Below are 13,007 nucleotides of genomic sequence, written 5' to 3' on the forward strand. Positions count from 1 at the left end.
GGCGTCCTTGTCCAGCAGCTGCCACAGGTTGAAGAAAAAATAAGATGCATCTGCGTGACTAATTCATTGTAATCACGTGGAATGATTTGCAAGAATTTCAAAATACAAATAAATACAGTTAACAATCATATAACATTCCTGATCTGGGAGCAGATGGTTGAGTTTAAGGTCCATCTCGTGCATCTTCCGTTTGTTTCGGTACAATGTTTCTCATTTCTGCCTCACATTCCGATTTTAGGCTTTTCACTGCATCACTGGCCAGTAATATGCTATATTCAACCACCTGCTTTCTGGAAGCACCTGAGTTGATCACGGGAGTGTTAACCGGGCACCATAATGTCTCAGTATTGTGGAAGCGCTCCGGTTAATGTAAGACAGCTCCTGGGAACAGATCCTACATTTCACCAACAATAGAAATAAAACTTAATTCACGCAAACTAATTCAAACATCCTTCGGGAAGAAATTGGAATAACCCGAAAGGAAAATGGTCAATGGTGGAAATGAAAACGGAAAAATCATTTCCTGTGATAAGCAAAGAACACGAACAATCTCCATCCAACAAAACCCACAAACGTGTCGATAAAGTTTCTCCCTTATAAACAATTTGGCGCAGAAACTGTATCGGTCAGTGTAATCAGATCACCACTAGGTGGCGGTATTACACGCGCCTGAAAGTAATTCGCCTCTAAATACGTAGAAGAAGATTCTAATAGGTGGCGAGTGTCTTCAACGTTTGATTAAAGAAACATCCAGACTGAAGAAGTGGTAATTAGCAGAAAGTCTCACTTTACGTCGCCCCAAGGTGACAGGTAATTACCTATCATGTTACCGAATTAGATATAGTCGATTATGATGCAAAATCTTTCATTCCGTGTAGCTAACCTAATGTTAGCAAAACCTAGCTAAGCTAACACTAGCTTGCCTGAAAAGCGTCCTGAAATTTAAATATTTGTTTTTCCACACAGCATTTTAGGGGTTTTTATTTGCGTAGATTGATATTTTTAAGCCTCTTTTTAATTATTCATACAGGTTCTACCTGCCAATAAGGCATCTTAGTTTGGGGAAAAAAGCTGCAGTTTTCAGTCGTCGGTAGTGTAAATATAAACTTCAACTAGTTATTTACTATTAGTATTTATTACTTACTAACATGTAAAGGAATGGAAATATTTCACTTACTAGGTTCCTGCCAAAACTTAGCACATCAGTGAGGAATCGTGCTGTAATATAAACTAAGTGTATTTTTGTACCCTAATTGCTTTTCTTTTGTATCATTTTCAGAGTGCTTAAGTTACAGTTTCTTTTTAAGTCTTCAAATTTCTGCAACACCCCACTTGCACTACCTGCCTTACTTTGATAGCTTTTAAAACCAAGATAATCAAGAGACAATTTTCCATATTTATTCACGTACAAGACATTTGAAGTTTTTGCCTTGGCCTCTTAAGGTCAAAGCATTAACAGACAAATATTAGGTTTGCTTTTGGTTCTTTAGGTTCTCAAATATTCAGGTCATTCTGTTGGACTGGTTTGAAGCAATTATTATACTGCTCAAATTTTTTAGCTCTACTAAACTATCACAATTCCCACCAATAGAATTCCAGGTGTTGTTTTGACCAATTAAATGAAACTGGTTAGCGCAGACAGTCGATTATATCGTACACTACTGGTGGTTAGTGTTGAATCTTTTAGTCTGATACTTTTGCATCATCAGAAATCTTGAGTCAGAGACATTGATCTATAGAAAGGACAATGCAACTGCTCGGTTGCCTGATGTTGCTGGGGAAGGTGTCTCGGCTACGTTTACCCTGACCGATTGTTTGATCAGCATTGTATGTGTTAAACTGTGACCTGCACCTGCTCTCTTTAGTGGTGTGTGTGTGTAGCTGCGGTGTTAATGCCAAGCATAGCTGCATTATTTCACATATAGATCGATATATGATACGACCCATCAAGCTTAGCTTTGTTTGAAGTATGAAGTCATTTTTAATGTGGTCTCCTTTTACCCCATCAGCGCTGTCTGCCATTTTGTGTTGAGTTGTTCCACCAACTGTTGCAGGTTATCAATATAGCCATTGTGCAATCATTGCTGCTGGGTAGAGGGTCCTGGACAAAAAAACAAGTAAAATAAGAGGGAGCGTTTCTGTGGTTTTTGTGTCTGTGTGTCCAAACCTTGTCTATAGAGTTTAAACAGCCATGGTTTGAGATGTTAAAGCGTTTCTAGATTTTAACAAGGACGCAAAGACTGCGGTTTTATGATAGTTTCTTCTGTGTCCAATGTTTAGCCAAACCTGTTCAGAGGAGTTTTCAAGACTTTCCAATCTTATTCAGTATTATATATGTTTTTTGAATCGTGCTGTACATTTAAAACCTGTACTGGTTTGATTCATGAATTTCCTGGTTGTTAAGGAGAGGGAACAACAGGACTTTATGCAGTTGTTTCAAAAGTTAATTTTACGTACTTTTTTGCATCCTAGTGTTATTCAAATTAACAGTGCTCACAATTAATTGTGTCTGCCGTCTGGGAAATCTGGGTAAACAGGCAACCAGTAAGAGTAATAAATAGTCACTATTTCAGGCTGTGTACGTTAAAGGAGCGGGTTTCCCCCCTTCAGTGTCCTCAAGTTTAATGTGCCTTTAAAGTTTAAGTTCTTATCCAACAGTGAGTGTTTTGCCATCGTCTGAAAGCTCCTGTTGTGAGTAATTAAAGGAAAAGAAGTTCTCCTGTAATAGTGTCTCTGCTTTCCACCTCTCAGCCTTGCTGTGCACAGAGACAGTACTTTGCTCCTTGCTCCTACCCTTTGGCTGGAGTCGGGTGCTACCTCCTCCGCCAGGGATGGCACCAATGGGACCCATTTTATGTTTGGATCTGTGGTTGGTGCTACTGTTTTGACAACTCCGCGATTGACTGGGATAAAGCATCGGGCACAGATTTCCTCCAGTGTCTCGTTACAGTAGCGGACGTAGCTCTTTGCAACTGGTTCGCATCAGCAACAGTTGCACGGCAGCTTTACCGCCTCGACTTGGCCGTCTACGTTTCAGCAAACGGACTCTTTCAGCAGTTCGATTTACGTTGGACACAAACCACTGCGTCGGTGTCTTGCAATGTATCACCAACATTCACAACCACAGGGGCCACCAGCCTTTTCTAATGCTCCGAGGCCTCAACAGCTGCCCCAAAATCAGCACCAGAATCACCCTACACCCAGCGTGATCACATCACAGGGCATGGACTTCCAGTTTCCTCCTCCTGCACGGCTCCCTAATGAACTGCACTCTGCCCTAGCTTTGCATGGCAATAGGGACATGGACCACCGCCCTGTTGACAACAAGGACGTACCAAACCAACACCAGGGACAAAGACCAGGATGTGGGATCAGTCAGCATGGAAACTACAGATCCAATCCAGTCACGCTTAACTCTGATAACCATTCTGGCCATCAGCAAGGAGTTGATTGGTCAGGTTACCAGCCTCAATCCAAGCTCTTCATTTCTCCTCCACCTCATAGTGGCCATGTGCCTCAAAACCCGGTGGAAAAGCCCCAGAGCAGCCATACAGGAACTCGCATCCCAAATTGGACTGGCCCTGCTGCCAAACACCTAATCCCCCACAGTGGTGGTGGAGATGGTCAGAGTTTGTACACAGCAGAGAGTGCAGGAAGCATTTTAGCTAGCTTTGGACTTTCAAATGATGACTTAGAAGTACTAAGTCACTATCCTGATGAGCAGCTTACCCCGGATACATTACCATTCATCCTCCGCAATATCCAGATTAACAAGTCGGGCGACCAAAAATCCACTGCTGCAACTTCAACATCTTCATTCTCACGGTCCATTCATAAATTGCCTCCTTCCGGCCCCTCGCCACTGGTGCGTTCTCGCTCCCCAGAATTGCCAAGCCTCTTAACTGTTACACAGACGGCGGGAAAAGTCATCGACTACGGTCACGCCAGTCGTGCAAAGGAAGAAACCGAGTCCAGAGAGACTTTCAGAAGAGAGCAGCTTTCCAGCGAAAGAAGAGTCAAACTATTCTCGTCTTCCTCAACACCTCCAAAGGTCAATAAGACTGAAAGGCAACAGGTTAATTTAAAACACACTAACCCGGGCAAACATGGAGACCAGGACTATCGCAGGACAAATAGTGATCATCGCAAGAGCAGCCGGTCACCCGGAAGAGAATTTCCGCCTTTGGCCAAATCTCGGAATCTAGACAGAGACTACAGGCGCGAGGGACCGAAACCAAGGCTCTCACCGAAGAGGAGAAGTGAAGAGTCCTTGAGAAGATCTGTTCCTTCTTCTGATTCGAAACAACATGGCAGCGGCAAGACTCCCACATTGATAAGCGATTTCTCATCTGTGGTGCCAAAGGTGTATCCACATACCTGCTCCTTGTGCCACATACAGTGTGATCAGGAAAAGGTGAGTACTAACAGGCCCCCGTGCCAATTTCTGTCAGGAATGCCTTCATTTAATGATGATATAATCACCTGCTCAATGCTGCTGGTGTGTGTGTTTGAATAATAGACATTTAGCACCAGAGAATGGGATGATGCAACTCTCCAAAGAGCATTTAAAAACATCATCCTGATCGATTTAGGTTGAGTTGCAGTGTGTGTAGTTGCCCTGTCATTGGGGGAGGGGAGGGGGGGGGGGTACTCCCAACAAGTCCTTCAAGGGATTCACTTTCTCCAACAAAGCACCTCTTCAATTTTGATGAATAGCTAGAATCTGGCAGGAGAATTCAGCAGCAACAGCCAACAATGTAATGAAGACATAATGGTTTTTTTTTAGTCAAACATGTTATTGAGGTGATCTAAGATGATCACAAAGACCGCAGTGAATCAGGTTGGTGACCACAAATAAGGAGCTGTAGGTAGTCCTAATGTAAATATGTATGCATGCAGGTCTGGAATGATGTTTTCTGGGCTTCATTTACAGCCCACTGTAAACACTGTTTTGAGTTTTGGACGTTGTACTTGGACATAGTTTCAGAATGGCTTTTTTCAAAAAGCACTATGATTGTCCTTTTCTTTTTCCAGTGTGAATGTGTGTAATATATTTGAAGGAAATGCATTCTATCATCTTCATTCATTCTACACTCTACATTAAGATGCTATAAGTCCGTTTTCAACATGCTGTAAAATATATTTGGCGTATTTAAACTGACCTGGTTCTGAAGAGCAGATAAAGGTGCATTGCCTTGGAACACACGTATGTGAAGAATCGTTGTACTTTGGTCATGGGATTAAAGTGGATCTTTCTAAGTTACCTTACACAAATCAAATAAAAGTGACTCTAGAGAACAGCTTTAATGTTTTTGTCTCAGTCCTTTAAAAATATGTTTCTGAGGTTGGTCTTTGCATCTTGATCAACTGTGAAAATGTTAAAATACTTCCTGTCCAGTTGATGACAGCAGATGTCTTCTGTTTTTGTCTCTTTCAGGACTGGGTTGACCACAGTAACACTGTCAACCACATTGCTGCCTGCAGAGAATTGCGGAACAAGTGAGGAAGAGTCACTCATTTTTATATTCTGATGTTTTTTCCTTGTCTGTATTGGTAGTCTCTAGGGTCCAAAGGGGCAGCATTAAAAGTCCTAGGTTGGAACTGTGTATTTAGCTTAGAAATACCTGTAAATGTTTATCTGTTTACTCATTTTGGTAAGAGACTGTTCTTGTTTGATTGCATTTGCAGCATATAAAATTAATTTAAATGCGCTCGAAGCAGTGAAAAACATCAGTTTACGTTACTGACATTGCAACATGAAGTTGTAATGTTGGCGAGGAAAAAAACTGTATTTGATTTTGATTTTAATCTCATGTAAAATTCTGTTTTGTATACCTTTTATAGCATATTTAGGAATAGGTTTATTGATATCCCATTGTTCTTGTTTCTCTGTGAAGGCACCCAGACGGGAAATCAGATTTTCCAAGGTGAGTTTCGATGGCTTCCAATAATACTTTAGATTATTTGTTTCAGCCATCTGACGTCAGACTCTTTAAGGATTCAAACTGTTCAAATTTTAAGGGGCCTGTTCAATCACGCTGGACGACGATGTGTTTCCTTTACTTTTTGAGCAGCGTCTTAGTCACTTTCAGCTCTTTCACTGGATTTGTCTGAATGGAATTTGTTTTCATTGCAGCCGGAGTGGACGATATGGCTCCAGGGCACTCTGGGATTCCAGAGATCACTCTCCAGCCCATTCAAGGCCCCGTTCTTATTCACCCCCCAAAAGTCCTCAGAGCACACACAGGGAGGGCTCCCACACCAACAGGCCTTACAGGAGGCCGTACTCTACCCAATATCATCCCCAGTATCGGAATTATGCAGGTATGTAGAACTCACATTTTGATACTCATATTTTAAGTTATTTCAGCTCTAAATTATGTTAATGATGTTGGTCCTGGTCTGTTTTACTGTCACTCGGTTAATTATTAGGTACAGCTGTCTCATTAGTTGTTAAAAAGCTTAATTAACGATACCTGTATCCAGCACATCACAGCTTTTTTTAAAATGGTAAATAGAGATTCATATAACCCGTTTTCTGAATAAGAGTCACTGGACTGGAATATGTAATTGAGTAAGCCTATAAAATATATAGTGTGAAGTAAATGGGGTTATCCTGATGGTTACAGGGGGTCCTCTTCATAATCGTGGGAAACGTCCCCACGACTATGTGACCAAGTCCCCTGGTGATGAAAGCCACCATCCACCCTTCGCTAAGGTCGTCCACAGCTCTCGACATGAACCGTTACCGTCCAGTAAGAGTGCAGTAAAACCGAGAAGTAAAGCCTCGAAACTGTCGAGCACCAAGGCTGCTAACTCGGTGGGTGTTGTTTTTGTTTCCTGACACGCTACTCAAGCTGCATCACTTGTGCAGTGTCTCTATCCATTTTCTCCCAATGATCCCAGTTGATTATTCATTTACATTGCAGGATTGAATCACACTTGAATTTCATCAACATCTTTTATTATTTTTCTCGTCCTTTTGGTTTTAAGAATGCCAAGCCTTCAGCACCCGAGAAGAAGAAAAAAGGAGTGACCGCTGCGTCCCAGCACTCTGCCATTTCAGGACGGCTGGTTTATCTAACGGACATCCCGAAAGATGCGTCCGAGGAGGAAGTCACAAACTTGGTTGGGTCTTTTGGCAAGATCAACAACGTGATCCTCATACCCTGCTCTGGAGAACAGAGCGACCCTGATGAAGGGCAAAAGGTTCTGATTTAAGTCCATTGCTATAGCTCAACAATCTCATTTTTGCATAAGAGTGTCATAATGAACATATTGTGATTTTATTATTTTTTCTTTTATGTATTTTTATATGGTAAGATATTTCCTAAGCAACCAGCTGCTGGCAGGCAGCAGAGCGGAGCTTGATATGGAGAAAAAGCTACACAAATCATCATTCTGTCTAGCGTCAATATGCTGTTGATGTGTTTTGTTACAGGCATCTGTTTGCATGGTCAAAGCTGAAGATGCTCGGAGTCTGGCTGGCTCAACAGAACTCTTCATCAGGCAACAGAAACTCACAGCTTCAGTTGCCAAGGTGCTGCAAAAATCATAAATAAGAAAAGAAATGTAGCATGTAAAGTATTTGTGCAATTAAACGTGGTGTCCCTTTATTATAGAAACCTGAGGGGAAACTATCTTCAGATACTTTAAACAGGTTTGTCACTCTTAATTGATTATGATTATTGATGAAGCCATTATGTTATTCATGTGGAAACGGGGAACTCTTGACTGTTGTCTCCAAGCTCCTGATTTTTCTATTTTGTCAAATGCCTTACTTGTGTACTTAGAAAGCTTCCCCAGATCTCTGTCAGTCTTCCAAAGCTGTCAAGATTTTGTCCTCTTGGAGAGTAAGCAAACATGCTTGGCTCCTATAGCCACGGCCTTCGAGGGGATTCACAGTATCAGTGATTCCTGGGACGGCGCCGTTCTGGAGAAAGATTTCAAATGTTGTTGCTGGTATCTGCTACTGATCAGCACTGTTGTTTTCACTCTGTACTCTGCGTCTGGACATCCTGCGCATGTTCCACCAGCTTTTAATGGTCCTTCCTCTTAGTTTCATGTATGTGGTAGATTCAGTTGGGTAGAGTAGCACTACAATGGTTTGTTATCTCAGAGTCCATGCTGAAAACACTCTCCATCCATACTCTTCCAGATTAGAAGGGTACATATTATTAAACCATGTTACCGTCTCGCCTTCTAAACCCAATTTCACTTTGTTCCCTGCAGTCAGAACAGTGCAGAAGGAAAGACTGAGCTTGGGGTGTCTGACAAGGTAAAAGCATGCCACATGCTTTTTATGGCAACACTTTTTGTATAAAACTCTTAAATCAATGTACGGTAATCCTTTTTACAGAATGGATTAGTCTTGATCACTGGCCTACCTCAAGAGGACTGGTCAGAAGCTGACATCGAGAAGTTAGTCCAGCCTTTTGGAACGCCGTCTCACATGATTCTTGCAAAGCAGATCGGAAAGGTTTGTTATGAACACAGTAAATGCTGTGTTGTTTGTCCATAAACTATTGTTGCACTGCAGTTTTGGCTGCTGGGGTCTGTGTCACTGTCACTTAGTTCCTATGCAGAGAGAGATGCATGTCAGGCTCCGGCTGAACACAAACAATAGCTGGAACAGCCACAAACTCACAGACTCATTTTGAGTACCGTATTTCATGCCTTTGATGCACAACAGATCCAGCACTTTAGATTTACAGTACTTGTGAAACGGTTTGTTGAATAATCAATTGCATCCTTGATTTCTGGACATTCTTCTGCTATGGTCTTGTTTTTTTTTATATTTGTCTAAAGAAGCACCTTTCCTTTAGGTTCTGGTCTATGTACCAAACAAGGAAGTTGCTGAAGAAATGGTGAAAGTCAACACTTCTTCGCCCCTGAAGTTTAACGACTGTGACCTGAAGATGAGACACATCAATCAGTTTGTCAGTCTTTCCACCCCGGTATGACCCCTTTTACTTCCCTGTGTGCTATTGTGGTTCTTATCTGAAACAATAATACTGTGAAACTCTTTCCAAAGGTGGCTCTTTACAACTTGTTGATGGGATCCATAGACCAGTCGGTGAGTATTTATCTTAACGACCTACGTAATTGAATAAAACCTTGACGCATTTGTCCCAGCCCAAATGTGGAGGTGAAAAACCATTTTTTCATTGATAGAAATGACAAAAATAGCCCCATTCTTACTGTTATAAATGAGAAATTGTTGTGAGGATATAAAAATACTTAACTCAAGGGTCGTTTACAGTTGTAAGGGTTGAAAAACGGTCATGAACTGCCACGGCCGTTTGAAGTTTAGGTCCAATCCATTGCTTTGTGTTGTTCAGGAAAGTCCTGCTCAGGTTGGCTGGAGCAGCCTGCTGGTGATCCAGAATGTTCCCCACACGTCTAATGGCTCCGCTGAGGTTCAGAAACTCGTGAGACGCTTCGGCACAGTAATCAGGAGCCTGGTCCTCCAAACTATGGTAACTATTCCCTTATGCAGTTGTGCTGTGTTTGTCCTCTTATCTGTGTTAGTCTTTTGGTAAAGTGTCTTTTCTACATGTTTAGGTCGTCTGTGAAATGGCGACTGCAGCCATGGCGCTGTCCGTCTACAAACGCTTCCAAGGCTTTCCATGTATCATCCAGAACAACCCACTGCGTTTTTCACGCAAACCTGACCCCAAAATCGGCACACAGAGCAAAATAATCTCTGCACCCCAGTCGGAGGTCAGTGACCCACATTGTAGATTGTAACTGAAGTATGAAAATGCACATATGGGGAAAAAGAGTGAAGAAACTCTTTGATTCTTCAAAATGGGCCTTTGCCTTGTCCCATTGAGGGCCATCTCATGCTTGTCCGTATTGATTGGATTTAGGTCAGCTGAAGCAGCCCAATAAACCAAAGATCTCAATTTTGGACTCACCAGACCAAAGTGCCGATGTCCACTGGTCTAATGTCCATTGCTTGAGTTTCTTGGCTAGAACACATCTCTTTAGCTCGTTGCTTTTCTCCAGTAGTGGAGTCTTAGCAGCTATTTGACCACAAAGACCTGATTCATCATGGATTTGAACAGTTATCAAATAGGACTGTCAACTGTGTTGCAACCTGACTTCTGCAAATGCATCTGAGAAGGGATGCCTGTGAAGTGTGAGAGAAGGGTTTGCAAAGCTGTCATCAAAGCAAAGGGGGGCTACTTTGAGGAACCTGAAAAAATAAAACTATTTTACACATTTGTTTGATACATAATTCTATATATCTTGCTTTATTGTTTTGATGTATTCAGTGTGATTCTACAGTGTAAAAATAGTGTAAATAAAGAAAAGACAATGGATGAGAGCAATGAGCTCCCTTTGTTTTCAGGATAAAAGTCGGGACTGTGACATGGAGACAGGAGAAAATAAAAGCGATGGCTCCAAAGGAGAAAATCCTCCTGGGGACAATGTAAAGATTCCACCGACTCATGCAAAGGCACCTTCGGCAGAGCTAGAGATTCCTGAGGTAAAGTTTCAGGAATACATCCGGCCACGGATGGGCAAAAGGACAGGATGGACCGATTTTTATTTTATTTTCGTTATTAAGCATAAAAGTAGAGTAAATGTAAATTCACTCCTGTGAGGTTGTGCTCAACAATATCATTGTATTTTATATTTAGAATGTGGAGAACCTGCTCTCTGATGAGTGCCAAGTCAGAGCTGCCAGCCAGTCCAACAGCGCAGCAGCATCTAATGACGGAGAACACGAGGCAGCTCCACAGGAAAGCAAACAGGTCAAGGTCACAGCAGAGGCCAAAGAGGAAGTGGAGGGAGTGAAGCCACAGGAGAGGGAGCAGAAAGCAAAGGAGGCAAGGAAAGAGAGTGATGCAAGAGAGCACAAGGAGCGAGACAGGAGGGCTTTGGAGAAGGAGAAGGTCCCGAGAGAACGGGACCGCGTGGAGAGAGTTCGCCGAGAGCGAGACAGGAAGGAAGAGAAGAAGAGGGAAGGTGAGAGGAGGGAGCGAGCCAAGACGGACAGAAAGAGCACAAATGCCGTCAGATCATCTTATCGCTCGCAGAAAACCTGGAGAGGTGGAAAGCAGAACAGCCCCAGCACTGACGCCAGGAGGGTGAGACACGAAACAGCCTTTTATTTGTCATTTGTGTCTACAACTCTTGTGTAGAACTGCACTAAAATCCCGTTTATGTCCTCTCCTCCAATAAGACGGATACCGAGGAGTCGGATCCATTCCCGTTTAACATGAGCGACTTTGTTACTGTTGATGAAGTGGGAGACGTAGCTGACCTCCCTCTGCCTCCATCCCCCACTGTTGCAATGGAAACTTCCCCAGAAGACCCCCCCACACTAGCACAAAAGGATGGACAGACGGTACCACATTTTATAGACGAAACAGACGCGAGTGATTAAACCACGCCTCCCTGTCCTGAATATCGTGATGTGTGATTTTTAGGTGGAATCAATAACGGTGGACGCTGTACCTGTGGAGTCTGACGACCATGAGTCGGTGTGTGAACAAGCACCACCTGTACAGGTGTCGCCACGTGACTCTGAGGAGACCGCTGAGCCACCGGGTCTTCCACCTGTGACAGGTACAGCTGCTTACTGTCGATGGGCTTCGGCGAGGGGAAAATAAAGTAATTTGGTCCCTGACATCTGTTTAGAAAATGAACCGACAGCTGAATTCTCTGCTGGGGCTCAACCGGCTGTCGCAGCGCTTCCTGAAGAGAGTGAACGCACCTCCAGCAGCTCAGCCCCTGGAACAGAAGCCGAACCAAACGAGGGAGCAAACGGTCCGCACAGCACGGAGGAGCAGGACAAACCGGCGCAGGTGAAGGACACCAATGGAGACGTCACACCTCCTGAGCAGTCAGGTACAACCGGGGCTTGGTTTTCTCTACACGATGTGGTGAGAACACCACCATAATTCAGAGAGCTGGCCTTCTCCTCGGTCACCCACCCATTAATCCAGGGTTGAATCGATGCAGTAGAATTGAAGAGCTCTTGTTTCCCACAGGAGAGAAAGAGATGGACAAATCAAAGAGTGATGACCAGAGTGTGAAGGAGAAAACAAATGCAGCATCTCCTACAATCGACGACTACTCTCTCCCTCCCTTCAACCCTCACAACCCTGTTGGTAAGATTACTTTCATTTATATGTTCTGACCTGTAGTTGGCGCTGTCAGCCAGGTTTGGACTTTGAAGCTTGAGCACTGGATGTTTATTTCCCTTTCTACAGGTATGGAGTTCTTGGCCCCTAAGACGGGATTCTTTTGTAAGGCGTGCAACAGGTTCTTCAGTGGAGCCAAAGAGGCTGAAATGGCGCACTGCAAGACCCAAAAACATTATGATAACGTAAAGGTGAGCACATTCGGAATGTTGCCAAATATTGGGCCCATAACGACGCAGTGATGTCAGTATCGTGTTTAAAGCACATTCATGTTTAAATAGATTAGAACACTCATATTTGAATATTTTCCTGAAAGTTTGCACACAGAATTGATGATGTGTTTTTGGACACATCTTTAAAGGGTGGCAATTACACCTTCTTGTTCTTGAAATTGTAAATGTCCAGTAGAATTTCATATGGGCTCCTGTAATTCAGGTGAGACCAGAAAGTCACGTGGTCTCAGCTCGGCTCCCTGATGTGTCTCTCGGTGCGATCAGGAGCCCTAAAGCGTCCCCAATGTTGTCCTCGGGATGAATGTCAATGATGTGTCCTCATGATGTGTCTCCCTGCTGTTTTCCCTCCCAGAGTTACCTGCAGACTAAGAAGACGGGGGCTGCTTCCATCAACTGAACACGACTGTCTCCACCTTTTTTGTGATTTACTTGTTTTCCCACCAACGATCGGTTGTTCTGTTTCCATTTTATCTTGTGTTGATTTTTCTTGTACAATAAGATCAAAATAAAGATGACATCATGTGGAAGACATATCAGTCGGGCTAATCAGCTTTTGATGTGTTTTGAGAACTGCCTCCCGCTGCATCTGAGGACTCTCCAGCCTTTGTTGGCAGGT

At 43.2% G+C, this 13,007-nt stretch overlaps 1 protein-coding gene across 1 annotated transcript; it reads left to right on the forward strand.

Moving 5' to 3' along the window:
* The first annotated feature begins 662 nt into the window (after positions 1-662).
* Positions 663-12,924, forward strand: LOC130527869 (zinc finger protein 638-like). The gene is made up of 23 exons (XM_057036664.1): positions 663-810; positions 2,752-4,414; positions 5,438-5,499; positions 5,898-5,927; positions 6,137-6,324; positions 6,630-6,820; positions 6,994-7,209; positions 7,442-7,540; positions 7,623-7,660; positions 8,233-8,278; positions 8,360-8,479; positions 8,826-8,957; positions 9,035-9,076; positions 9,342-9,479; positions 9,565-9,723; positions 10,358-10,495; positions 10,650-11,099; positions 11,195-11,359; positions 11,442-11,580; positions 11,653-11,862; positions 12,006-12,125; positions 12,228-12,349; positions 12,744-12,924. The coding sequence occupies exons 2-23, from the start codon at positions 3,101-3,103 to the stop codon at positions 12,786-12,788; spliced, it is 4,164 nt and encodes a 1,387-aa protein (XP_056892644.1). The 5' UTR covers positions 663-810; positions 2,752-3,100; the 3' UTR covers positions 12,789-12,924.
* Positions 12,925-13,007: the final 83 nt, after the last annotated feature.

The sequence above is a fragment of the Takifugu flavidus genome, chromosome 6 (genome assembly GCF_003711565.1).
Source record: "Takifugu flavidus isolate HTHZ2018 chromosome 6, ASM371156v2, whole genome shotgun sequence".
In the NCBI taxonomy this organism is placed as follows: domain Eukaryota; kingdom Metazoa; phylum Chordata; class Actinopteri; order Tetraodontiformes; family Tetraodontidae; genus Takifugu; species Takifugu flavidus.

Bases quoted from the DNA above. Each gene is read 5' to 3' on its own strand.
- LOC130527869 (XM_057036664.1), top strand. From the start codon at position 3,101: ATGTATCACCAACATTCACAACCACAGGGGCCACCAGCCTTTTCTAAT. The intron at 7,541-7,622 runs GTGCTGCAAAAA...CCTTTATTATAG, and splicing joins TCACAGCTTCAGTTGCCAAG to AAACCTGAGGGGAAACTATC. The intron at 7,661-8,232 runs GTTTGTCACTCT...TGTTCCCTGCAG, and splicing joins TCTTCAGATACTTTAAACAG to TCAGAACAGTGCAGAAGGAA.